The sequence below is a fragment of the Accipiter gentilis genome, chromosome 9 (assembly GCF_929443795.1).
Source record: "Accipiter gentilis chromosome 9, bAccGen1.1, whole genome shotgun sequence".
Lineage (NCBI taxonomy): Eukaryota > Metazoa > Chordata > Aves > Accipitriformes > Accipitridae > Astur > Astur gentilis.
The window spans coordinates 1,840,711-1,867,079 of record NC_064888.1 but is presented as its reverse complement, the minus strand read 5'-3'; the positions used below and the strand labels follow the sequence as shown (position 1 = coordinate 1,867,079).

Below are 26,369 nucleotides of genomic sequence, written 5' to 3'. Positions count from 1 at the left end.
GGGGAGAGGGAAACTTCCTCTGGCTCACGGGCAAGGCTGTGCCAGCCCAGAGCACGCAGGAGGTCGCCACCTCTGAAGAGCGGGACGAAGGAAGACTGGCCAGCTTGGCCCCTGCCGGATCCCCATGGGCAGTGGGAGGGCACGGCAAGGCCCCAGGACCCCCCGGGGAGACCCCTGCTCTGGGGTCTGTCCCGGCATGACTCCATTGTCCCCAGCCCGGGAAGATCTGAGAGGGGCCCCACAGCTGGCAGCCCCCAGCCTCGGTGTCACCCACACGTTGTCTCACCGACCGCCGGGCTGCGATTAGGGAAAGAACAGATACGCTCCCCTTTCGGTGTCTTTTGATGAGCTTTAATTAACTCCGTGGTGCTGGCTGGGGCCAGGTATTGCGGAGGGATTCCTCTAAGTGCCTGCCTCACTTGGAGGTCCCTGTCGTCCTGCAGTCCCGAGAGATCTGGAACAACACCACAGGCAGCGCCGTGGGGACCTGGTCCCGGCCACGTGCTCCCCTGGCCACCCCGCTCCAGGGACCCGTTCGCCAGGGATCTTCCCACAGAAAAAGACATCCCGAGCACCAGTATCTCAGTAAAAGCCCTCTCACCCCTTCCTTCCCCATCTCCTGCCTTACCTCAGCAAAGCAAGCTGTAGCTGTCACCCGCAGTTTAACTGAGCAGGAATCCAGCCACGGCAAGAGGTTCTTCACCAGACAGGGGGAGACGAGCCCAGCGTGCAGCAGGATGCTGTGCAGGGGTCACAAGCGAGGGACACACAGTTACCCAGGAAGGCCACAGGCCGGGCCTCCAAAATTCGCTTGCGCCGACGCAGACGCTATTCTTCAGCTCCCGACGGCTTCCAGGGTCCAGCGGCCATTTCCCTGGGCACAGCCCTGCAGGAGTTGGCCAGATGCATCCCTGGTGCTCTTACCGGGTCAGGAGACGCACCCCCTCAGGGTGAGCCAGGGGGTCTTCCAGGCGAGCCCACACTGCCCGATTCACGAGCAGCCGCGTCCATTTCTGCACCATGCATCTGCCCAGCACCAACTCTATAGCTGAAAGGAAAATCCTGGCAAAAGAAACAAAGCACAAAATAAGCAAACCCAATCAAACAAAACAAGTCCAAATAGCACCACCGCCAGAAACCCCAAGAACTCTCAAATCGCAGCAGGTTAGGGGAAGACTGATCTGCAGCAGAGCTAAATACCCCTGGAATGATGCTTCACAGCCTTCCAGACTGCAGCTAACGACACTGGCATTTTCTTCATGCCCCAGACCCACCGAAGCAGAAGAAAACCCACGCCTCTAGACTGACTCCACGCTAGGTGTCAACCGAGGCCAACACCTCATACCTCTTCCCACCAGCCTTTGGCCAAGAATGACACCAGTGCCCGCAAGAGTCACTGCTCCAGCGGGGGTCCGTTGAGGGAGTGCAATGCTATTGTGCACGCAAGGGTATGCAGGAGGCAAGAGGACGGCCGTCCGCAGTATGAGCTGCGTAAGACCTTCCTGCGGGGGAGCTGGAGTTTCTCCATGAAGGAACAGAAGTAAAACCAAGTACGACGACCGCCTTCCGCATCTGGGAAGTGGGGCAGGCGAAGCCCTCCCTCAGCCCCACAAAGGCACGTGCCTTGGCACGGGGAACTGAAGCCAGCCCCTCCATCTGCCCCTTCGGCTCCTCACCTGCACGGCTTCTCCACATGCATCGCGCACTCGAGGAACAGTTGTCTCCAGCTGCTCATGAGCAAAAGCCGCCTCTCTGCACCCAGCATTTCACTGGCCCACCTGAGGAGGCTGGGAAGGAGGTGGGGAAGCAGTTGCCTGAGCTCCTCCGTGCTCCTCAGGGCAAGCACCACCTCGGAGATGGCACGGGTGATCTGCAGAGAAACGTGACCAAGAACCACCTGTTCAGGGAAGGCCTTTTCCCACCAGCCTGGTTCCCCCGCCTGCCCGGGGTGGGGGGTCACTGTCCGCACTTGTCACTTCTGTGACAGCCTTGTGGCTCAGGAGTACCAAACTGGCCTGGCTCCCCACACTCCTTGAGGCTGGCCCAGCACAGCGCCCTGCGAATCTCCACAGGCACCCCCAAAGGGCACCTGACTCCCTCGCGCCCAAGCGTGAGTTAGCAAGCAGATGCCAAGCTGCAGACATGTGTCTGCCGTTGAACGTACCGTCAGAGTCTCCAGAGCAGTCTGACGGTTGTGCCGCTCACAAGTGGAGGAGTCCGTCCCCAGGCGGTCGCTTCCTGCTCTGTTTAGTTTCTCCACTAAGCCCCTCAGGATCCGAATCCCAAGGATGCTTCTCCCCAGGCTCCTCCACAGCTCCACCGTGTCACTGCAAGGGAAGAGACGTTCACCCCTGAGCCCGTATCCTTGCGGTCCTGCGGTGCCCTCAAACCTCCTCACCTGCAATGGGGCTTACGACGCCCTACTCACAGCAGAGCCACAAGCACGCAGTCTTGCAACACTCCAGACTGCTCGGGCAGAAAAAAAAGACCTGCTTCTCAACTGGACCCCCCCAGGGCAAGGAAGCTGCAGGGTCCCTGTTTGACTACAGTGGGGAGGTGGGTCGTGCCCGTACCTGTCCATGAGCAGACTCTTCTGGAGGAGACTGCTGATTACAGGCTCCTGGTGAAAGCGGGCGAGGAGAAACACTGCACGGAGCAGGAAGGGCCTGTGGGTGCTCTGCTGCATGTAGCTGTACAGGGTGTTCAGGATTTTTGGCACCTGAATGGAAGAAGAGGAGAAAGAAGGGCTCCTTTACCCCCTCCTGCGGGGCCCGGACACAGTCATTCGGCACACGAGCGATGCCTGCTCCCTTGACGCAGAGTCCAGATCCGGCTCGAAACCTCACGCCTTCCACCCTGCCTGACCCTGGCTCACATCTGGAGCCCAGCGTGCTCTTGGCAATCGTGCACCTGCATGCACACACGCACACGCAGGCACACGCTCACACGCACAGCCTCGGCCGCTGCATGTGCCTGGGCCCAACCCTATGAGCAGCTGCGTGCCCTGTGTGCACACAGAGGACACGGACCCACTTCACGCTCAACGCTTGGCTAGCTCTCCCCACGTGTCTGTAGCGATGCAAGACCACGACCAAACACGCTCTTTGAGACCCCGCAGATGCCTTGCAGGGCCCCTGCAAGGGCACGTGTCTCCTTCCAGAGGATCCCTGTTCTCCAGGGACGCTTTTCCTCGCCTCTACCCTCCTGAGACTGAGTTAGCCTGCACTGCGTGAGCCACTGGTGGCCCTAGAGCCCAAGTGGAGCGCAGCAGAGCGTGAGCGGAGGAGAACAGGAGCCTTGAAAGGGCAGGCACAGCACGAGGCCAGAGGCTCCCAGGCTACAGATGGGCAGCAACTAGTGGCTAAAGGAAGGGCACCTCACAGGCTGGGTAACACCACAGTCGGGGAAAGCAATGAGAGCAATGAACAACTATGCAACCTGTGGAAAACCTAGCATGCCCAGCAAAGCTCGGAGTAGATGGAATTGGGGACCAGTGAAGAACGAGAAGGGTGAGGTGGGTCCCAGGGCAGGGAGGACTGACAGTGACCCCAGAGGAAGGGGAGGAATGGCAAGGCTGGTGCCTCCCAGTGCCTCACTCATGGGAAGGACCCGGACCAATGGCAGACTTTGGACAAGAAGTGCCCATAGCCTTGTCACCAGCTGGAGCAGGCGCCAGCAGCGGGTGCTAATGCACGACTCGGACCCTCAGTAGCCCCTGAGTAGGCTCGGCACACAGGCGGCATTTCTCGAGCCCGTGCCAACTGCACAGGGTGTAGTGCAACAGCCAACAGGAGAAAAGACAAAGTCTAATGGAAAAAAATCTCTCCCTTACCTCCTGGACTATCTCCTTTCTGCATTCCACCAGGAAGATGAACGCCCACTTTCTCACTGCTCTTGCACGTGGGGGCTTGACAGGCAGCAAGCTGTCCAGGATGGCGGTCAGAAAGTCCACAGCCTGTGCTGCAGGGATGCATCTGCAAACGGCCTGGAGAGAAGTCAGGAACAGGAGAGCCCGCATCACAGCTCTGCCCCAGCGATTCGGAAAGGAAAGGCAACTCGACGGGACTGTTAGTTGAGCAGTCACGGAGTTGAGCAGGCTCTTGACCCTCCTGCTGTGCCTACAGCGCTGTTTACATCTGGTGCAGCTAACCGATTTGGAAGTGCCTACCCCCTTGTTGTTTGCTTATATACCAAATTGGTATTCTGACAAGAGCAGTCACGCACACACACGCGTGTGCAAACGCACACATCATGGTGTCTGCTCCAGCGTGCCTAAAGGACGGTCTTGCCTCAAAGCCTCCTGCTGCTTGCTAACAACAGCTGTCCTGGACAGCCCGCTCTGGAGACAGAGACTCTGGACGGGAGCAGGGAGACGTGCAGGAGCCCAGGAGCTGGGCCCCCACCCCACTGTTTCGGGGCCAGTTACCTTTCGTATTTGGGTACAGGTCTCCGCGAAAGTCTCGGTGTCTGGGCTGTTCAGCTCCTCACAAAGGCACCGGATCTCATCTGCCTGCGGCACCTTCATGCTCTTGGCTGGAACAAACAGCAGGACAGGAGTCACGTCTACAGAAAGCCAACCTCTGGCCCCAGATACCAGTAAAGGAGAACCCCCGTGGTGGCAGGGAAGGCCACAGGGAAAGCCAGGGCCCTCCTGAACTTGGGGCAGCGGGATTTCCTGAGCCCGATAAATGGCTGACAAATCCCGGGCTGGAAAGAGCCCTCTTCCTCCTTAAACCATTTGCTGGGGCTTCAGGGTTTCAGCAGCCTCTGCTCCTAGCAGCTGCGTCCCCTATTCCCACACAGGCCACCATCATCTCTGGGAGGCAGGAAACCTCCCTGTGACTTCCTCAGCACAGGCAGACCCTGCTGCCTGAAGAGGAAAGGGTGCAAACACAACCCTTTGCAGCACGCTCTGGGCCTGCAGCTCAGATCCCTCCTCCCCGCCCAGTTTGCTCTGGGCAGCAAATTGGTTTTCTCTCTTGTGCTCCACAGGAGATTTCTTCCCTGCCAGGGATGACTTGGGAGACTGCCCTGACCACCCAACCTCACGCACGCCCCGGGGAGGTGGGACTCAGCAACACTCTCTCAGGGATCCTTCCTGAGATGGGCAGGGGGGCAGAGGGCTAACAGGGTGGGGGCACAAAACCAGCCGAGCACGTTGCCTCCCCCTTCCCTCCACGGGCCCCCGGTGGCACCAGGCCAGGAAGGGAGGGAGGGAGGATCGGGCTGAGCAAGGCTGGGAAGCGCCTGCTCTCCTCACCTTGCATTTGGAGAAGGTAGCCAAGGCAGACCCATGCCCTCTGGCGGCATGTGGCCAGGCAGTCGCTGGTCAGAGACCCCAGCAGTCCCACCAGGGAGCCGAACTGCTTGTAGGGACATCCTCTCTGCAGGGGACAGCAGCAGGAAAAAGGTTGCAGGCAGCCCCAGCGCCCGCTCGCCTCTACTGCCCAGCCTGCTCCCTGGGCAGCGACCAGGCAGAAGGGCAGGCAGAAGGGCTGCCCCGTAATCCCAGGGGCCCCGAAAGCCAGCACCCAGCCGGGCAGGGCTCCTTTCCAGGGCCACGAATGGTGGGAATGGGGCACCAGGGCACGCGGAGGGTCCCTACTCACCGTGAGCTCACATCGCTCCTTGCAAGCGGCCAGCACGTGGGTGCAAACCCGCAGGGCTCTCTCCCGCTCCCATTCTTTGGCCGAGGTGAGCCAGCCCTTCAGGACCTGGGGCAGGGGGCATCTCGCTCGCAACAGGAATCTTTCTCTCCCCAAGATCCCTCTCCCTTCTTCTCTGGTCCCTTCCTGGCGCATCCCCCGCCCCACCAAGAACCGGCCCTGCAGCCTTCACCGCCTCGCGCTCTGCAGCCGCCTCTGCCCTGCGTCAGGTCTTGCTTCCCTGCTGGCGTCTCCCTGCTCCGGCCTTCCCCCCAGGGCTGCTCTCGCCCAGCTCAGGGCTGGCTCTTGGCTTTCCCTCCACCAGGGCCCACTTTGCTGCCTGTCCTGAGGCTGCAGTGGCCGGGCGCTCCTGACCCCCGGCCCCGGCCAGATGCACAGCCCCAGAGCAAGGAGCCAAAGCCCCATTTGTCTGGAGGAAAGGTATCCACCTCCTATCACCCACCAAGGTCTCGATTCTCTGCCCTGGCAAGGCTTTCCCTGTTGCCCCGTGGCTACTCACGTGGACCACGTTGCGAAAGCAGGCAGAGGTCGCCTCAGCCTCCAGAAGGGTTTCTATGAGGTGGCCCAGATCTTCCATGCCTCTCCTGTGCAGAAGCTAAAAGCAGCAAAGGAGAGCTGAGGCTATGCATCATGGGGGCTGCCAGGGCATGCTGAGGTGGGATCCTGACCCACAGATGGGCAGGCACTGGCCGCTGGGTACCTCCATGTTCACAGCTGCCCTCACACTCTTCCTTCCCTTTTTCATCTGCTCCTCGGAAGGATGGGACAAAACACTCTGGCAGCACACTGCCAGCAGGTTGCGATTTTCCTTCCCGCTCAGAGGTGGCCTCAGCTTGCTGGCCAGAGGAAAAAGGGGGACAAAACAGAAAGGGGATTTACTAACCCTCTCCAGGGTGGCTTAAACCACAACTGGGTCCCTCCTAATCGAGGGCCCCAAATCCAACACCCCCAGCCCACGCCAGCGAGCACTGCCTTCAGCTCCAGCAATTCCTACCTCCGCCCAGGCAGCAGGCAACCCCTCCACCCACCAGGTTAAGGAACCCCTGGGGCTCCCTTCTTCTGGGAGACACCTGGAATGGGGAACACCCTCCCCACTCCACAGCCCCAGCAGCTCCTGGCCCCATGCTCAAGCTGGGCTGGGGCACACTGGGAGTGCCCAGAGCCTGGGGAACAGACCTCACCTCAACTCCTCCAGGGCATGAAACACTCCATACACCAGGGAGTCCCAGGGCTCCCTCTCTATCCAGTCCTGCAAGTCCCAGAGACAAGTGCAGAGTTGGCAGCGGGCAGGGACACGGGACAGCCCTCCCGCCGCCCCGGGGACAGGCTCTGCTGCCAGGCCTGGGCAGACGCTGCCCCATCTCCCCCACGGAACCCCAAAGGCACTGCAGGAGGGACCCTGCTCCTCAGCCACAGCCACCCAGTACCAGCACCCAAGGGCCCCACCGGCTCCAGACACAGCTCCAGGAGCTCGCGTGAAGCCGAGAGACCATCGTGCCTCTGGGGAAACCAGGCTGATGGCGCAGCCCAAAACTCCCCCGTGTGACGGCTCCAGCTACGGACACTCACCAGCAGGGTCCGTGTCGCCTCCTGCTTTGAGGAGAGCTCAAAGCTGCCGCAGTTGCCCACAGCCTGGATGGCACAACTGACCTCGGCGATGCTCTGCACCAGGGCGAGCTTGAGCTGCAAGTCCTGAGGCCAAAGAGAGCAAAGCACCCCTTGAACTCTTTGAAGGGCTGAGAGGTGGAAGAGGAGCATGGGCAGGAGGAACCCACGGAGAACTTGCATCTGGACGTTGAGGACAAACCCCTCCTTGGGAGGTCTTTAGGAAGAGACCGCCCATCTCGGTACACCCCAGCCCCGAGGGGCCGGAGCTGGGGCACCCAGGCATCCCCACCCTACGCGCCCTGTGCTCCTACCCTCTCATTATCTCTGGAGAGCCTCAGGATGTTGCCCATGATGTCTTTATCCACGCAGGTGAGCAGCTGCTCCTTGGGGGCATGCAGTGCGATGCCGCTGTAGGTGCGCATGAGAGCAGCACGAATGGTCCAGGTTCTCTCCATCTTCTGCCGCCGCTGTACCTGTGTCGACAGAGATGCCCTGAGACATCAGCCCCGGGACTCCTGTGGCGGGCTCCTGCGGCAGGCCCTGCCCCGCACCCTCGCCAGCTTCCTTGTTTCCCCCAGCAGCTCCCCAAGCTGCCAGTGCTGCTGGGGCTGGGAGTTGTTCCCACCCCGCAGCTTGAGTTCTCTCTCTCGGAGAGGGAGGAGGTGCAGCCAGCATCGCACACGCTGCTGGCTGTTATACCACTGACTCGAGAGGCCGGGGAGCTGTCTGGAACCTTTCTGCGGACAGGTACCCGACATAGCCTGTCACGGTCCTGCTCAGAGCCATGCAGCCGGTGCGGGTCAGTGGCGCAGATGAGCCCGGTCTGCTCCCCTCCCCAGGCCAGGCTGCACTGCTCTCTCTGCAGGGCCCTGCCCTGCCCAGAAAGGCTTCCCCACAGCCCCCAGGTGGGGAGCAGAGCCAACGAGACCTCGCCAGGCTCCTGCTCCCAGCCCTCAGCTTTGAGGAAGGGGCAGAGTGTCACACTGTGCCCACCCCCTTGTCACCAGCTCCTGCTGAAGTTAAGTCAGGGCAACGTGGCTGCAAGCAAGCAAGCAAGCAAGCAAGCAAGCAAGCAATTGCTGCAGCTGCCCCAGCTGGGTGGCTCTGATCCACCAGGTGCCAAACCCCATCCTCTCCAAAGACACCTCAGGGGCCCCAAGACCAGGATGTCCCCTCTGAAACACAGGTCTCGGGTAGCTCTTCCAAGAAAGTTAATCTAAAGGCAGCTGCCACAGGGTGGCTGCTGCAGGTGTAGAAGTGGAAAGAAGCCCAAAAAAGGAAAGCCAACCAGCAAGCCCCTCGTTCCTTTACCTTCCAGCCTGTGGAACCCTGGTAGGACCAGTCTCTGGTGAAAGCGGCAGAGAACAGAGTCACCCTGTCCAAGATCAGGTAGAAGTGGCTCTCGGCAGCGTGGGACACAACAGAAATCATTCCCTGCAACCACGGAGAAACGGGGAGTTGGTTCCAGTCCAGGCATTCAGCCGTGGCCAGCGGCAGTGGCCAGGCAGGACGTTGCAGCAAGCAGGAAACAGCAGCAACGGGGAAAAGCAAGGAGGTCTGGAGCTGGGCCAGCAGCAGCCCTCCCTCTCCCCCAGGAAAATCCAGGGGATGCTCAGGACAGGAGCATCACCTCACCTTGGCCTCAGACAGCTCCACAGGGTTTGTCTCCCGGAGGAACTTCAGCACCTGCCCTTGGACGTGTCTGAGGTCCTGACAAGCTGCCAGCACTGTCCCAAGAGCCTTGTACAGGAAAAGCTGAAAGAGAAGGAGCCGAGCCCGAGATGCAGTCATGGCCTGACCCGTCAGGAGAGGGCTGGCCCCAGATGGACCCCACCACCTCCGGGAGCAGGCAGAGCCAGCCACGATGCCAGGCTGTGGCCAGCCGCTGGGGCAGCCCAGGGGAAACGCCTTTTGGGGACGAGGGAAAGGAAAGCAGTGAAATCTGGCTGCGTGGGCAGAGCACCAGCGCCAGCTCCAGCCCCAGTGCCGGGCAGGACACATACCTTCTCCCAGGAGCCGGCAGCAGAGCTGCCCAGCCGCTGGCTCAGCTCCTGGCTCAGGCCTATGGTCCAGGCCTTATCCTCCACGGGCTCCAGCGACGCTCGCAGAAACTGGTGTGAACGGGAAAGGAAGCGAGTGTTCCCCTGACCTTGGCCAGGGCCCTTTCCACGCTCACGTGTCCCGGGATGCTGCGGGGGAGAGCTGCCGGGAACGGCAGTCTCTTCCCCCACCCCACCCAACCCTCTTTTCACCAGCTTCCCTCTTCTCCTAACGCCTCATGTGAGACCCCCCGGCAGGCCGGACTCAGAGGAGGAGGCAGTGCTAAGGCGCGTGCCACAGCGTTAGAGGGCGTTAGCCATCAGCCGTGGCACGTGTGCAGGCAGCAGCTCCTCTTGGGTGGGCAGGCACCTACTGCCGGGGGAGGCGCAGGGTGCTCAGGAGGTGCCCCCACCTCCTGGTGCCTACACAGGCAGCCCCCAGCTTCCTCCCACAACTTTGCTCCCTCTTCTCCCCCCTCGATTTGTGAGACCCCCCGCAAGGACGCTGTACCTTAAGCACACGGCGCTCCCACTCTGCAGAGGCCAGGGAGCTCTCAGTTCTGCCTAGGAAGCAAGAGGAAGCAAAAGCTCTCGCAGCTATTTAAGCTCACACCAAAGGCGAGTCCGGCGCTCTCCTCTGCAGTACGACCTCCCAAAAGTCCCAGGCCATCAGGCTAGAGAGGGCCTACGCGAAAGCCCTTGCGAGGCCAAAGACACAGGAGGGATCCCAGGGGCGGTCGTCAGAGGCATTGACTCAATCTGGGGAAGGACGCACTGGCCGCAGCAGATCCCCACGGAGCGACTGCAGCTCCCAGAACAACTCCAACCACCCAGTCCCAACACACGTTTTCTCCCGAACCACCCATTGCCTTTTGCCCATTTCCAGCCCTTCTCCCAGGCTACTGCCGGGGACAGCTGCGGCAAACCTCGCCTGGCCTGGGGACTTGGTCCTCCACAGCCGAGGGCTGCACCCCCTCCAGGAGCACCAGTCCCGTCCCTCTCCCAGACACCATCCTTGGGTGATGCCAAGACCTGCCCTCCGAGGGGACATCAACGGCCCTGCCCATCCCCTGGGCTGAACTGATGCCAGGGGACAGCTGCCCCCAGCCTCAGCACCGGCTCCCTGGAAGGGGAAAGGCAGCGGAGCAAGGGCTGGGGAACTGGGGACAATTCCCCTCCGTCGCGCCGGGGCAGCTGCGTTTTCCTGCCCCCCTCCCTCCCCTCCAGCCTCTCCCTCCCACCTGCACTTTACCTTCCAGGTACTGCAGCAGGAGGGGGATCTCGGTCGCCCACGCCGCCCCCAAGCCTCTGTGGATCCTGCCGTGGAGGGCCTGCAGCAGCTGCAAGGCAGCAACCGCGCGTTCGCGGCTCGGGTAAGGAGCTGCCGCCACCACCTAGAGGAGGGCAGGAGAGAAGGGTCACTCCTGCCGCCAGAGCCACAGCTTCTCCCAGGAGGGAGCTCGGTGCCGCTTGGCTGGCAGCAGGCAGCCGATGGCTTCACCCAGGGTGCTGCCAGCCCTGAGAACGGAGCGGGATCCCTGATGGGCTCGGGCATGCTGCCTCCTCCTTGGGGGCTCCCAGCGCTGGCCTCAACAGCATCTCTACCCCGGGATCTCCCACCACCCCTGGCCAGAAAAGCTCTTTCCCCAGGGCCCCGCTACTCACCAGCAGTCGAGCCAGCAGGGCCTGGGGAGCCGGCAGCCGGGCTGTGGGGAGGCAGAAAGGCTGGGTGAGCCGACGAGCCTCACGCCTCCGATAGCCCCACACAGGGCGGAGGGCTGAGAGCAGCTGCGCTGCAATAGCGCTGGCTGGGGGGCTCCCCAGGGCTGCCCAGCAGGAGATGAAGGCAGCTCCAGCACGGCCAGGAGCGAGCCCCGGCTCACCAGGAGAGCGCTGCGAGCAGGAGAGCCAGGCCTCTGCGCCGGGCACGGGGCCACGCAGGGCAGAGCCCCTCGTGCCCAGCAGCAGAGCCTGTCTCTGCCCTTTGCTTTTCCTGGGCTCCTGCTCAGGGCTGGTGGGGCGCAGGGAGACGCGGGCTGGCCTGACCCCTGGCCAAACCCAGCAGCAGCACTCGCTGGGGCTCCTACCTTGCTCCTGGGAGTCCGTGGCATCTGGCTCCTCCTCCTCCTCGCACCCCGCTCTCTCCCGTCTCTCAACCAGGGCTCGGAGACAGCGGGAGAGCGGGATCAGCATGCCGCTGTACTGGGCTGGCACCACGTACTGCAGCAGCCTCGGCCACAGGAGCTGCAGAGAAGAACCGGGCAATTCGCCACACTGGCATTTCCGCTCAGCGCCAAGACGAAAAGGACGGTCTGCATTTCCCCGAGCCTGGTGCGCTTCAGCGCAGGAGGGGACAGGTTCAGGGCATGGGGGAGCACACGGAAAAATGTCCTGAAGGCAAGAAGTGGCCACAGCAGCAGGACAGAGGGCAACTTACTTTGGTCATCCCTCTCAGAGTGACGTCCAGTGAGCCCACGATGTCCAGGCACAGGGCTCGAATTGCTCCATCCTCTGGGTTTTCCCAGGCAAAAAGGCCTCCTGCCACCTGTAAGACAGAGTTGGCAAACCCCCAGTTACCCTCAGCTCCCAACTGATGAGGCTCAGGCACGCCTCACCAGTGCTCCTCTTGCTCCTGTGCCTGCCTCCCTCCCGACGGCCAGACGGACCCAGCTCGAGGACCGGGTCCCAGACCCTGGGAAGGACTGGGAAGCCTGGGAGCAGACAGTGCCGCTGCTTGTCTGCTCGGTCCCCTGGGGCCCAAATGCTGCTGTCGTGCCACCAAAGCAGACCTGAGGAATGTGCCCTTCAGCAAGGCTGTGCTCAGTGCCAGCCCTGGAGGCAGCACACGCAGCCCGACGACGGATGTGGAGGAGCACCCGGAAGCCCTTTCCTTTGCCCTGCTCCCAAAGCAGAGCCTCCCCGAGCCTCAGAGCGACGCACATGGATCTCCCAGCTACAGGGAAGGTGCGGCCAGAGGGAACGTCCTCGGCGAGTCAGCGGGAGGCTCGGCCATCCCCAGCTTTCACCTCCTGGGCACCCAGCTGAATGCTGGGAAATGCTCACCGCAGGGACTGCCAAACGGCCCGTCCCCTTGCCAGAAGGGATGTGGGCCCCCAGACTGTTACTGGATGGGCCGGCTGTGCTTTGGAGGGCCAGAGCACGAGAACACCACAGAAAGCTCCTCTAGCCAGGCCCACCTGTCTGCACTGGCTGTGTTTTGCTCACCGTCCAGCAGCATTTAAGGATGGAAGATGTCCTGCCCCTACAAGACCCTCCCTTTGCAAGGCGGCTTTGCCGAAGGCGCCTGTGGGCGCAGCTCGGCACCACAGTGCCGGGTGGCATGCCGAGGTGTAAACCCACATCATCCACCGACATCTCCACCAACATCGGCACAGACGCCCACGAGGAACGGCCATTCGGAAGCGGCTCTGACGGCAGCGCCAGTGCCGATGGCTCTGCAGCATGGAGCTCGCCAAGGCCAAGGCCGCCGGCAGGAGCTCTCAGCACGGTCCAGGCGCTGGTCAAAAAAACCAGCCCTGGGTGTCCTGCTCCGCCCTTACCAGTCTGCCCGAGGTCCGGCTGAACTCGCTGAAGATGTGCCCCACCACATCCCATGGCCAGCAGCTCTGGGATCCGGAGCTGAGCAGCTCCCTGCTGAACTCCAGAACTGCCCTCCGCACCTGCCAGGGGAGAGTGTGGTTATGACCCTCCTGTTCAAAACCCAAAGGGTTTGCGCCTTTGTGGCTCGCAGAGAGGTGGCAAGGCCACGGCAGAAGCTTTCGCTCCTGGTGTCAGGGCTGGGCTTCAGCACCAGGCTGGACGGGCATTTGCCCCACAGAGCGCAGAGACCTCCCCGCTCTGCCCGGCCAGCTCTCCCCAGGGACGAGCCATCAGCCACCACCTGGGCAACGCGCCAGCACTTCCCCAGGCCCCCTGGCTCTGTCCCAAGGGAAAGGGTTTCTCTGCCTCCCCTGGCGGCACCCTCCCTTCCCAAACCAGTTCACCTGGGCACTGGGGTCACTGCACAAGGGGCGCATGGCCTCCACCAGCTGGGGCAGCTTCTCTCTCGCCGCAGGTGCTGGAAGAGATACGGAGAGGTGTGCATTGAGGCAGAGCCCCAGTGGCAGAAGGGATCCCCTGAAGCTTCCAATGGGACAGAAGAGCGGGGCCTGACTGGCTGCACGGGAGGCAGCGGCGTAGCCGGAGCAACCCCGCTTCCAGAGGCACGGCTATTTTACAGGGACCGAAGCCTACGGCAACACAGAGAACAAGAGAAACAGCACGGGTACGAGCAGCTCCTGTGCAAAGCAGCCCACCTGCCCGCCCACCAGCCTGCCCGTGTTACAGAGCTTGGAGCGTCGTCCCTGGTGTGCCGGCATTTCTAAGTGCCGGGGGACAGCCCTGTTGCAGGGCCATCAGCTCGGCTGGGGACCCGCTCTTCGCAGCTCCCTTTGGGTGCAGGTGCACCACTTTCGGCCCATTCCTGCTGTCAGCCCAGCAGCCCCAACCCCTGCCTTGCGTCCCTGGTCTGTGGCACTGACCGTCAGCGCGGGCCAGCACTCCCAGCAGGCCCAGGGCTGCCACGCGACCGGCCTCACTCCCACCGCTCAGCTGGGAGTGCAGAAACACGCCTGTCTCCTCGGGGCGCATTCGTGCTGCGGGGAAGAAATCGCATTCTGCATCAGCAGGCAGCTGTCCCCAACAGCCAAGGACAGGGAGAGAGCTGCCACGGCACGGCGGGCCATCGCCCAGTCTCCTCTCCTTACCCTGCAGCATGATGCAGCGGGACAGCACTGCCTTCTGGGCCGGGCCAGGCTCCTCGGTCACGTCAGAGAGCTGCGGGAACAAGGTCCATTTTAGAGAAAGTGGCGTCAGTGCCGAGAGGGACTGAAAAGAAACGGCGCTCTCCGTTCTCCTCTCCCTGGGCACTCTGGGCATGGGACCCACAGCTGAAACCCAGCCCACCCCACGGTGGCCCCGGGCACACACAGAGGTTTGCGGCAGCCCAGGCTGCCCAGGAGCTGAGGCTGAGCAGCGCTGAAAGGCTGCCCTCAGGGTGCTGGCGCTCCAGAGTCCTCCTGCGACTTGGCCGAGAGGGAAATGGCTGTGGCAACCGGGCTGCCCCTCAGGCCCGTTCGAAACAGCCAGGATCAGGCCTCCTGCAGCCTTAAGATGGCACCCGGATCGAAGTCCTGGCGTGCTCCAGGCCTGCAGGAAGGTCCCAGTGGAGGAACGCCCTGCTCTGCCCTGCCAGCCGGCAGGTCTCTCCCCTCCGTGGCAATCACGGGTGCAGGCCTCAGGCTTGCGGCAGGGTGCAGGGCTCCCCTTACCTGGCGGTGCACAGCGGTGCTGATGGCAAGAGCCGTGCCCTGCGGCATTGGGGTCTGAACTCCCTCCAGTATCTCCAGGACATAGCTGAGGCTCTACAAGAGAACGGGGGGGAAGAGGAGGCTAAAGCCACCTAAAGGCACTTGGGAAGGGAGAAACCCAGCACACCTGGGATAAGGGGAGCCCCTCACATCAGCTCCCAGGGAAAAGCCCGATGAGCAGAGCAGCATCAAGAGGGTCTCTTTCCTCGGAACGGAGCCCGGGCTCGACAACTCAGTTTCCCACTCATCAGACCTCGCCAGTCGCCGCATGGGACTGGACATGGCCCTGGGCATTCGGGCAAAGCTCTTCCTGCACGCAGAGCCCCAGGGAGCTGGCAATGCCTCCCTTCCTGAGCAGGTGAGCCCCAGGGACTCTTGCCTCCCTCCCGCCCTGCCCCCGGTTTCTCCTTTTCTGCCCAAAGAGCCCAGAAAACCCCTCGCCTCCTCTGCTCTTCCTGTTCCTTCTCTGAGGGCTTCCCACCTCCTCCTGGCACCCCACAGCTCCCCACTGCCTCTTAGCACTCGCACAGACCCACCCAGCAGCCACGCACGCCGGGCCCTGCGCAACATCTCACCTTGGTGAGCCGGGAGGTGTCTCGGACCTCCTGGTATTGCTGCAGGAGCCAGAGGAGCTGCTCCCAGGTATGCTCTCGGTGCTGCTCCTCATGCAGAAGGACCCCCAGCATGGCAGCCACTGCCCCGAGGACAGCCTGCTTGTCCTGAAGAGGGAAGGGAGAGGCTCCGCTTGGAGGGCTGAAGGTCTGCCTAGTGCTCAGCACCCCCTGGACACCGGTCTGCCCTTCCCACTGGGAGGGGTTTCCCTTTCCCTTCTGCCCTGCAGAAGAAGGGCTCGCTCCAGAGGAGAGAGAGCACTTCCCCACCCCACCCTGCTACCCCAGCCCTCCCTGCAGAAAGGCCCCAAGGCTCGGCTGCTTCCCGTCGGGAAGCCCCCCTCCCCTCGGCCCTCTGCTCGCACCCCACTGGGCACAGACGGACCCAGCGCCACGGACATCCCTGCTGCAGCCCCGGGCGTGGAAAGCAGCACTTCTCACCTCTTCCTCCTTGCAGTCCAGCCAATTTGCCACCACATAGCGGAAGACCGGGTAAATGGCTTCACAGAACTGTGCCGCCCCCTTGCGAGGGAAGGGGCATTGCTCCCAGCTGCAGAGGTATGTACCGACTCCTTGCGACCATTGCTCCAGGACTGCACCAGGACGAAGGAAAAGGGAGCATGTGAGAGTCTGCAGCAGGGACGGTACCTTGCATTCACGCCCAAGCCTGCTTTAAGGACAGTCCCAGGCTCGGCAGGGCTCAGCCCAAGACTAGATCTGGATCCGAGGGCAATCTGTGCTCTTGAGGTGCCTGGATTCAAACGCCCCACCGTTTCTCTCCTCCTCACTCCCATCGCACCTTCTCCTCCTCAACAGCCCCTTCCCCTTCAGCATTTCTCACTGCACACCCTTCCCTTCCCTTTCCCTTCCCTTTTCCCTTCCCTTCCCTCATACTCGCCCTTTCAGAGCAGGGAGTTTAATCCCAGAGGGAAGCGGGGGAACAGAAACCGTGGGAAGGGACCCAGGAGTTTCTCCGTGCAGCGCTGCCGCGTCCTGCCCACAGAAACCTCCTGGCCTTCCCCCGCTCCTCCTACACACTCGCTGCAGTTTGGGACTGCCGCGGGCTCACAGCCACCACGTTCCCTCTGAGATCACATGGAGGCATCGAAGGCCGCCCCTGCCCCTAGGACCCCAGCCAAGGAGCCGACACTCACCACTGCAGACGGCATGCAGGACCTCGCCGCTCCCCACCTGGGTCAGCACGGTGCGCAGGGCGAGCAGCGTCATTCCCACAAAGGGGATGCACCGCAGGGCTGCAGAGGAGGCAGGGACAGAGGGACCGAGAGGGTCGGTGAGAGACACGGGAGACTGGGGGCCATCCCTGCCAGGGCTGGGGCTGCTGGGCCACGCAGGACGTGCCGGAGGGCGTGGGACAGGCTGCCTTCCCCAGGGGGGAAGCCTTCTGGGGAAATGGGGAGGACGGTGCAGGGCCAAGACCCCGCGGGTTTGTCTCCAACAGGTTCCCACCCTTTGGGAACTGGCATCGGGCTGATAAGGCAGAGCTGCCGACTGGCCCTGGCACGGAACAAGGAGGCACGGCAACTCCGTAGCCCCCCAGTTCAACACAGGGCATTTAGGGAGGGCGAGGATCCCTTCTCCTTGTTATCACAGATCTCTACCCAAGGCCCAGGGTGCCATACCATATCTGCGGGCCATTTTGCCCAAGGTGAGGAGCACAATCTCATCAGGGACCTTCCTCATGGCCTTCAGGTGGCTCTGGAGCTCGGACATGACAAAGTGGAAGTGGGAGCGGGCCAGAGCTACCAGGACGTCACTAGCGGCCATCTTCACGTCACCTGTCACACCCTGCAAAAGCGCCACAGGTTAAACACTCCGGAGAAAAAGGCTGAGGCACTAGGGCAGGCTGAATGACCCCATCTCCTCTGCAAGACCCCTCGGGACAGCTGTGCTCGGGGCCGAGCGGCTGCTGCCTCTCGTACCCTGGGATAGGCGGGCAGTTCCCTGGCGAGATGAGGGAGGCTTTTCCCCAGAACAGCCCTGTGCTGCTGCCCCCCCTCCCTCTCCGTGCAGGTGCCAGGAACAAACTGCCGCAGGCTCAGGGCCCCCCTGGGACCTCTCCGTGGGGCTGGTGGGTTGCCACAGCTCTTCCTCAGAGCAGGACAAACAGTGTTGAGCTTGAACCCAGCTGTCGCTCAGTTAGAAACAGCCCCGAGTCTGCTTCTCTGCACAGTTCCCTGCCTCCCTGTGGAGTGATTGCTAGAAGTGACTTATCACTATGTTCCCCGCGCCCCCTTGAGGGAAGGCAAAACCTCCAGGGTGGAATGCAGTGGACACGCGAGGAATTGGTTCCCTAGTAATTCTCTGTGCAACGTAACCTGCAACCTTAGATGTTAGCAACACCAAGGGGGTTTGGTGTGCTGACCCTAAGAGAAGTAACACGGAGGGTGGAGCGGAGCGGAGACGCCACGGCCAGTCTCTGTGATATTATCGCAGGGATAGGGAACTGGAACGATAGGAACGGTAGGTCCCTGCATTGAATCCACGGAAGCAAGGAGGTAAAATCATGGGGGTTCTGTCGACCTACCGCCCTACTTCTGATTTATCTCCTAAGTGCCCTGTCCTGGGGTACTGACACGCAGAATCACGTCCTCTGGGTGAACTTTGCCCATTATAATACCAAAACACACCTCCATCCCAAAAGCTACCCGCCTCCAGAGTGCAACCACCCCTCACTGAGCCTGCGCTCTGAATTTTTTTCTAGCATGTCCTTTTAAAAGCAAAGCGAGAGAACTTAATACCAATCAAAGTAAAGGCATGCATGACTAGAGTCGCTCGAGCTCCACCTAAATAGGAAAATCGTATAAAAAGGCCCAAAGAGAGGGGGACTATTAGGGAAGATACTGTCGTGGACAAGTTGGGAGGACATCACTGCCTTCTGGGGTCAGCTGACAGGCTGAACCTCTCTTTCCCCCAGAGGGACACCTCTTGGGTGAGATTCGAACACTCGGCTGTAGCGAGTGCTTTCCCGGGAAACTTAGAATTCTTTAGAGCTCTTTTTCTTCCAGACTTCAATGCGCTTGTAGTCGACTGTATTATTATTTGCACGTGCCTTGCAGACAGTGTATTTATCATCGGCAATCCAAAAGAACCCGTACTCCTGTTGCTGTAATAAACTGTACTATTCGTTAAAATCTAGCCATGATAGTTCATTGAACGCAACCAAGCTCCTTAAGTCTGGCTGTGATAGTTCCTTGAACGCGACTAAACTGAAAGTACAGTGCGCTATTTCTGCGACCGTAATTGTGATGGTTCAACATACTGAACGCGACCGGACTTACGGTGCTGAATTGGGCATCACCCAGAACCTAAGCCTAGCCGCCCCCAGCCCCTCTGACATCTAAGGACAAGCTGGAACGCAAGGGGGTTTATTTTCTGCCTAAAGTCTTTACCCTTTAACACAACACTCCCCTCTCCAAATTCCCTGCCATGACGAGCCCCCAGAGCCTCTCCCTTAGGACCTCTGCTGGGTCTGAACAACCGAGGAACATCTCTGCGCCACTCTGTATTTCCCCCAAAACCAGGGGCAGAGGCAGGCTGCTTGGGTGGCCTTGAAAGAGAACAAGCTCACCTGGGCTGCTCGCATGTCACTCAACGCCTCTGCTATCAGGCGGTTCACAACGCCACTCGTCAAACAGCCGTCACCTCCCCACAGGACGCTCTCCAGCTCCCGGTACGTCTCCACTCGGTCACCCTGGGGACAGACCACAAAGGGGAGTGATGGGACTTGCTTTGCCCTTGTTCCCAGGGAGCCACGACAGAGACCTGCTGCCCTCCAAATCATCTGCGTGACACAGGCAAGAGGGACGACTTGCAGGCATGGGTCAGGACAGCCACGGGGAACAGCAGGCTCTTCCGTGGCGCCTCTGACACTAGCAGACAGTCAGAGAGGGAGATCGACTCCACCGGGCCAGAAGGCCACGTGGGAGCCTGGGCGGTCACTCCCGAAAACGGGGGACGGCGGAGGTCAGGGGGAAAGTGCCGGACAAGGAAGGGTGTGACTGTTCACTAAAGCCCTGCCTAGATTTTGGCTAACCCAGCTCCTGCTAAGGCCTGGTGTATGCTAGGAGCAGCACCATTAGGTCAAAGCGAGAGCACCGTGTAGGCAGGACGGGTGGCCAGAGAGAGCTAAAGGGCCATGATGCAGCCATTACCAGCTGCGGATGGCTGTCTCCGGCAGCCATTGCCTTTTGTCTGGCAGCTTCCTCAGAATCCACTAATGTAAGGAAATGGTAGAGACCCAGCCTCCAAGCTGGACGGTATAAAACATCAGCTTACTCAAAAAGCTCTCCGTTGGCTCATAGGTTCATAGCAAAAAAAATTCTGGGTTTTTTGCTCATAGGGGCACGATATTAAGAGTTACAGATTATAAGTTATGAAACCTTACGACTTGACTGGTGAAGGAGTGAATTCACGTGATAGACGAGTCTGGGAGAAGGGAATTGAGCCCCTGTCATGTTTTTTTATTGTATTTCTTACTGAGCTCATGAAATAAGGTCAAAATCACAGCGTATGTTGTCCTGTCCATTTGAGAGATCCAAATGGACGGTGACAAAGGGGAAGGCATGGGAACGAGACCACGCCCCGAGGAGGGGAAGCCGTGAGCACCCTGCGCCTTGGGGCCCAGTGTTGCTCCTCGCACGGGGCAGGAGCCCCAGCACTGGGAGCTCCCGGGGAAAGGAGTGGGGAGCAATGGCATTAGTCCAGCTTGAGCAGCAGGATCGACGCCTGGGGACAAAGTGCCTGCAGGAGGGCAGAGGTGCTGTCAGGTGAGACGCCCCTCTGCCACGGCACCCGGGGAAGCCAGGGGCATGGCGGGGAGCCCTCAACCCCCACCTTACCTCATGGTCTTGCAGTCGCTTTAGCAGAGAAGTCCCGACGGCCACAAAGGTAGTGACGGCCGCAGGGACAGTCCCCGTCCCCCCGCCTCTGTCCTCAGAACGCGCAGGTCTGGACTGGGAACGCACGCATGGGCAGAGAGCTGCAAGAAAAGAAAGAAATGGCTTTGCTGGCTGCAGGGCTTCGCACCAGGGAGGGGTGAGGATCTTCCCAGACCGCCCCAGCACCATCAGCCTGTGCTGGGCTGTACTGGCAAGAGGGAAGTCAGTGGCATGAGGAGAGGGAGTCTTCCCCTCACCGCAGCAGTGGGAAGACCACCCTGGGGGACTGGGCCCATCCTGGGCTCCTCAGTGACAGAACGGCAGCAATGCGCTGGGGCGAGTCCAGCACAGGGGCCCTGAGCTGGCCAGGGGATGGACATGGGCTCTGCAAGGAGAGCCCGGCAGGGCTGGGGCTGGGCAGCCCTGACAAGAGCCGGCCAGCCCAAGTCACCTCTGAGCGGTCCCCAGCTGCCTCACGGAGGGCAGGGAGAGGACGGAGCCAGGACCCTCTGGCACGTGCCTGGCAGCAGGATGAGAGGTGATGGGACGCAGCCCCCAGCACCCGGCTGGGACGGACACTGCCTCCAGCACGTATCAGAGCCCAGCCTCCCACCAGCCCCTCACCTCTGAGCGCTCTCATCCTCCGGATGGGCAGCAGGATCCCACGGATCGACACGCTGCTCCTCCAGGCAAAAGCCATGAGAAACTGGGGCAGCACCAGCCCCAGGAGGAAGACGTAGAGCCCAACCATTGTGACCTCACAGAGGGCTCCGGTGACATGGGGACATGTGCTGGGGACGCAGCAGCACCCTGGGGACCCCCCCAGGCCCAGAAATGCAGGATTTTCCATCACTGGAATTTGCTCATGGTCCTCAAACAGTTTTAGCAAAGACTTGCTCCAGACAGCCCTTCCCAGCTCTGTCCCTGGGAAGACCGGGACTTCTTTTCTCTCTCAAAAGAGAAGACTTTTCCTTTGGCAGGGGACTGCTACTGGTGGGGTGTCCCAGGCCCTTGTGCCTGAAGGCAGGAGTCTGGAGAAGAACAAGCAGCAGTGGATGGGGATCAAGTCAGGTGAAAGGCAGAACATTAAAATAAAGAGTAAAGAAATGAGTCTTATGACCATCAAGAAGAAGGAGAAATGTTTTTAGAGCACGCTACTGTTAGTGTCTTTAGTGAACGTAGAACTAAGGCAAATTATGTGGTGGGTTGAGCCCAGGTGGGAGCTAAGCCCTGCTCCCCAAGCTGGGCAGGCAAAGCAGAATAAGGAACTGGTGCTATCAGTTTTCCTTTCCTTCCTCTGCCTTTGCTGAGGGGACTGAAGAGCCTGGGTTTTCTTCTAGAGCCATAGGATGCTTTGGGTTGGAAGGGACCTTAAACAAGGCTAGAACACTGTGGCCTAGGCGAGGCGTCCCTGGGTGGGCTCGAACCACCAACCTTTCGGTTAACAGCCGAACGCGCTAACCGATTGCGCCACAGAGACTCCCGAAGGGAGCTCCCTGGGGCTTCCCAAGGGCAGGCAGATGTTTGGCCGTTGCCAGGGAAGCGGAGCTTCCTCACGCGTAATGGTGACTTGGGAAGAGAAACACCACAACCCTCGATGCCCACCCTTCATCCTCGTCTCCCTGAGCGACGGACCTCCCCTCCCACGGCATTCCTGCGAGCAGTCCTGTCCCATTCCCTGCCCGCTGCAGACCACCCACCTGCAATTAGCTCCTCCTGGAGCCTGGCACAAGTGCTTCGACCTCGAGAAGCACAAAGGGGCCTCAGGGAGGTTCTCCCCTCCACAGGATGTGCTTCATCAACTGGGGTTTCCATCATGTGCGCGTGCCTCACCCGGGGAGATGGGGAATGCCCTCTGCTGTGGCGTGGCTAGACAGTGCTCAACGTGCTCCATGAGCTGACCTGCCTCTCGTCCTCCCCTTCACTCCCCACACTTGGATGGACCTCAGGAAGCCTTTTGCTTCCTTCTAGGCTGGTTCATTCTTTCAATATCTGCAGTTCAGGAACTTGGCACCAAAGGCCTCGTTAACATGCAAAGTGCCACAAGAAGCCACATAATAGAATTCTAGAATCATAGAATCGTTTAGCTTGCAAGGGACCTTTCAAGTGTTGCCAGAAGTCGGCACTTCAGAAACTCTCTAAGACTCAATTTTGGAGTTTTAGAAAGCAGGCATTCTTCATTGCATCGCTGGATGCACGGGGGATCGTTCCACCTATCGTGCATAGCAATTCTTTCAACAGTTGAGATTATATACAAAATGGCCATACATATTCGCGATTTTTCCTGGAAACAATTAACATATTCACCTGAATCCCAGGAACTCAGTAATATATGTAAATGTCCTTGGTGCAGGGGCACCCGAGATCTTTGGTGATCTTCAGGGGTCCTCTGGTGGTCTTTGATAGTCTTCCTCACTTGTCCACTAGATGACCCTTTTCCAGTGCTTCTGCGTGGTTGGACACTACACGTTTGATACAGCTTATGCTAAAGAATGTTCATTAGTATCTCTACTATCTACCTTTTCTTGATATACATTCTTTGGTCACAAACCACACTGACACTCTGCAGCCGTACCCAGGAGAAGGCAGCCATTGTGCCCTGTCCCTCTGACAATGTCCCCAGCCCGGGAAGATCTGAGAGGGGCCCCACAGCTGGCAGCCCCCAGCCTCGGTGTCACCCACACGTCTCACCAAGCTGTCTCTCACAAAGCGCTGCCCACTTGCTGGGAGCTCCCTCCGTCCCAGCAGCCCGGCCCAGCTCAGGAGCAGAGGACCAGCCCAAGGCTTCCCTTTCTCTGCCTCTTCTGGGCTCCCTGGAGATGTCTCAGCTCCTGAAAGGCAGCGGAGTCACCCTTGGGGAATGGACTTTTTAGCTGACTGCACTAATCGCCAATTGTCCCTCTCTAAAGAGTGGAGAGAGAGCGATTCCAAAAGCATGGTTTGTCCTACCAGAGCGCAGATGTCCATGAGAGGTGTAGATGTTCCCCTCTGGGCACGGATATTCTTGGCCCATAACAAAAAAGGACACACAGGCAGTGACGGGGAGGTGTTGGTTAAACGCTCCGGCTGGGCAGGGATTCAGCCGAAGCAATGCAGACATCTCATCCCCAGCTGGAAGCCCGGGGGATGAAGCAGGATTCAGATCCCCCCATGCATCCCACAGACCCACAGTGTTAAGGGATGTCAAGACTGGCCACCGCTTCCAGGCACTGCAGCCAAGGACCCCTCCTACCATGCCGCTGGAGCCCAGACCAGCACCACCAGTACAGTCCTGCCTGGCTGCTGGAGCCCAGCCCGGTGCCTGGGGATCTGGAGTCTTTACCCAGGCTGAGGGATGCAGCTGCCACTTTTCCGCTTGCAGGTGCAACTTCTAGCGAAGCTGAGCACGCATCCCAGAGATGCACACGCACAGACACACCTGCGGAGAGGACACTGACACGGCCAGTCACCCAGACGAGGCGCTGCCGTCGACAGCACCCACATGGAGGACTCACGTAAAACACAGAGACAGCCATGTCCCCTCCTCCTCTCGGGCTGCCAGAGACAGGAGGTCACCAGTGCAGGCACACACACAACACACTGTGCGTTCACAAGCACACGCATGTTCATGGATCCCCAGAGTGCCGGCACAGCCTCTCTGCCCTGCCAGTACCCCTGCCCGGATTCCGGCCCTCTGGCCCACCCCACGAGTCGCCTACTTGCTGACTGGTCCGTCTTGGTGCTCCCTGCAAACGCGCAGCACTCACACGTTTGTGCTGCAGGAACCCCACAGCCACCCAGCACAGACCCTCTGCCCACCTGATATCCCAGCCAGGGCCCGGCTGCACTGGGACCCACGCCGGTAGCTGGCACCCAGTCCACCCACGCCAAGCCCCCCAGTAGCTGGCACATAGTCCTTTCCGTACACATCCACACAGGATAGAGAGTGAGATTGTGCAGAGAGATCATTAGGACAAGATTTAATAAGAACATATAAGAAGACAGGACAGACAGCATCTGTGTCCTGCTACCAGTCACTTGTCTCCGGACAGACTCCGGTGTCGTCAGGTTGTCCGTCATCTGAAACTTCTTCAACAAGATTAGAGGGGACGAAGCCTCTTGTGCCGTCGCTCAGCTCTCCCACGTACCAACCGTCTTCATCCACGTCCCCAAAGACGTACACGTATTGCCCAGCAACTAGAGGAAGCTCTAGTTCAGGCCGCTCGTTGGGACCACTGAAGGGATCGTAGCTGTATCGAGCTATGAATGCTCGCAGCTCCGCCGGTTGTTTTCTCCTAGCCGCCAGGAGGATGGACTCCTTGTCTGCAGCCCCGTTAGCCTGGCGCGGCCTGGAAATGATACGCTTGGATCTTTCTCTTTCCAGCCACCCAAGTTCCTGAAGTAGCTGCTGGTGTTGCTCGTTTAGCTTCTGATACCAAAGCAGCTGGGCTCGAAAGAGTTGCAGGGTTTCTTGGTGTTCCCCGTGTGCTTCTGCCTGAGCCCTCGGCAAACACTTGCCTTGCTCTTCTTTCCTCTGGAGCGCTAACTTTGTCTCCTCGAGTTCCTTCTCCAGCTGTTGACTCCTTTCTGCCATTTCTCTCACGGCTTCCAGTTTGCGCTCTGCCTCTTCCAGCTGGGTTTGAAGACAGACCTTCATTTGGATGGCAGCATCTCGCTCCGCTGCCACTCGCGCCAGTTGCCCTTTCAGGTCGGCATTTTCAGCTCGAACGTGTTCTGTCAAACCCATCTGCCCACGGAGGCGAGCATTTTCTTCAGCCAGGCGGGTGTTTTCACTTGTCACCTCCGAGAGCTGCACCTCTAACTCCTCGCCAGTTCGGCTGTGGGCGCTCCCATGACCAGAGGCCTCTTCACCTGCAGCCACTTGGGCCTGAAGCTCCTCAGCTGCCTTCTCGGAGAAGTCATGCTGCTTGTCTTGTGCCAGCAGAGCTCCAGCAGGCTCTGCCATTTCTCCACCCCTCTGCTGAGGAAGCGATGCCGTGCACAGTTCCTCAGTGGGGCTTTGGAGGGGCAGTGGCACTTGAGTATTGATCAGGCAATCAGTGGTGGCCTGCAGTTGCCTGGATCTTTCTGCCAGCCGCGAGGCGAGGGCAGCTAGGCGAGCACTTATCTGCTGCAGCCTCTCTGCCTCCTTGCGCGCTTCTGGAGAGCCTTCCTTTTTCAGGAGGCGGTTCTCCATCTCAAGGGCACTCTGTTGCCTCTCCAGGTCTTCTAGAAGGCGCCGCAGGCGGCTGTTCTGCTTCAGGAGCACCAGGTCTTGCCCCTCTGGCACCTGGAGCTGAGCATCTGCCACAGCCTTGCATGTTGTTTGCTGCCCAGCGCTGCGGCTTTCCGGCGGTCTTTCCCGGGGTGCCGCCGGGGCCTGGGGCCCTTCGCTGCCAGAGGAGCAGGAGCTCTGCGTCTCCTGATGGCCCTGGTGCCCAGGAGGGCCTTCGGGCTGGGCCGTGCAGGGGGAGGCAGGCAGCTCGCCCTCGAACCGCTGCAGGATGTGTTTGAGGAAGAGTCTCCTCTCCAGCTGCAGCTGGTTCTGGAGGTGGCGGATGCGGGCGGGCTGGTAGCCATCCGTCTCCCACTGGAGCTTGCTGAGGACGTCCTGGAGCTTGCTTCGGGCCTCCCTGCCGCTCTCGCTGGGCCTCACCATCTCCTCGGCCAGCTGCCGCTGCAGGTCCCGCGTCTGGTCAACGGCGGCCGTACATGCCTGCCGCAGCAGCTCCTGTCCCTCGCGGAGCTCAGCCTCCTTCCAGCGCAGCAGCTGGCGGGTCTCTGCCACCCGCTGCCGCTGGTTCAGCTCCTGCAGCCGCCGCACCTCCTGAGCCTGTCGCTGCTCCCACTCAGATTGGAGCCGCTCCGCCAGGAGCTGCCGCTCCCTCTCCAGGGCCGCCTTCAGCTCCCGGGTTTCGGCAGCGAAGCAGCGGCGCAGCTCTTGGGTGCGGAGCCGCTCTTCCTCCAGCTCAGCCTGTCGCGCTTCCCGCTCCCGCCTCTGCTCCTCCTTCTGCGCGAGGCTGCCGGGGGCTTGCGCCGGGCCCCGGCGGGGCAGGGGGTGGCTGCGCGCCACCGGCCCCCGGCCCGCAACGCCCCGCGCCATGGCGTCGGCCACCAAGCGCTGCTGCCAAAGGTCACCGACCTGCCAAAGGTTGCGTTCCCTGGGTCTGCGAGGGGCGGCAGCCCCCCGAGCCCGTTG

The 26,369-nt window shown here is 60.7% G+C and overlaps 2 protein-coding genes and 1 non-coding gene across 3 annotated transcripts; all 3 read right to left on the bottom strand.

Annotated features, from left to right (window-relative positions):
* Positions 1 to 415: 415 nt before the first annotated feature.
* Positions 416 to 19,011, bottom strand: LOC126042876 (maestro heat-like repeat-containing protein family member 2B). The gene is made up of 33 exons (XM_049810609.1): positions 18,883 to 19,011; positions 16,934 to 17,099; positions 16,448 to 16,546; positions 15,735 to 15,886; positions 15,258 to 15,401; positions 14,644 to 14,736; positions 14,080 to 14,149; positions 13,855 to 13,968; positions 13,318 to 13,391; positions 12,874 to 12,993; positions 11,751 to 11,858; positions 11,401 to 11,557; positions 10,979 to 11,139; positions 10,566 to 10,707; positions 9,825 to 9,877; positions 9,278 to 9,385; positions 8,910 to 9,029; positions 8,586 to 8,708; positions 7,586 to 7,747; positions 7,236 to 7,358; positions 6,848 to 6,915; positions 6,367 to 6,502; positions 6,166 to 6,261; positions 5,610 to 5,714; positions 5,261 to 5,384; positions 4,427 to 4,533; positions 3,833 to 3,985; positions 2,574 to 2,719; positions 2,165 to 2,327; positions 1,677 to 1,870; positions 925 to 1,062; positions 629 to 740; positions 416 to 454 (listed from the first exon to the last, which is right to left on the bottom strand). Exons 1-33 carry the CDS (start codon positions 18,895 to 18,897, stop codon positions 416 to 418), a joined length of 3,885 nt encoding a protein of 1,294 aa, XP_049666566.1. The 5' UTR covers positions 18,898 to 19,011.
* A 2,586-nt stretch (positions 19,012 to 21,597) lies between these two features.
* Positions 21,598 to 21,671, bottom strand: TRNAN-GUU (transfer RNA asparagine (anticodon GUU)). Its single transcript has one exon. It is a non-coding gene; the product is annotated as a tRNA-Asn (tRNA).
* A 2,526-nt stretch (positions 21,672 to 24,197) lies between these two features.
* On the bottom strand, positions 24,198 to 26,273 carry LOC126042875 (RIMS-binding protein 3A-like). The gene has a single exon (XM_049810608.1). The coding sequence runs from the start codon at positions 26,271 to 26,273 to the stop codon at positions 24,198 to 24,200; it is 2,076 nt and encodes a 691-aa protein (XP_049666565.1).
* Positions 26,274 to 26,369: the final 96 nt, after the last annotated feature.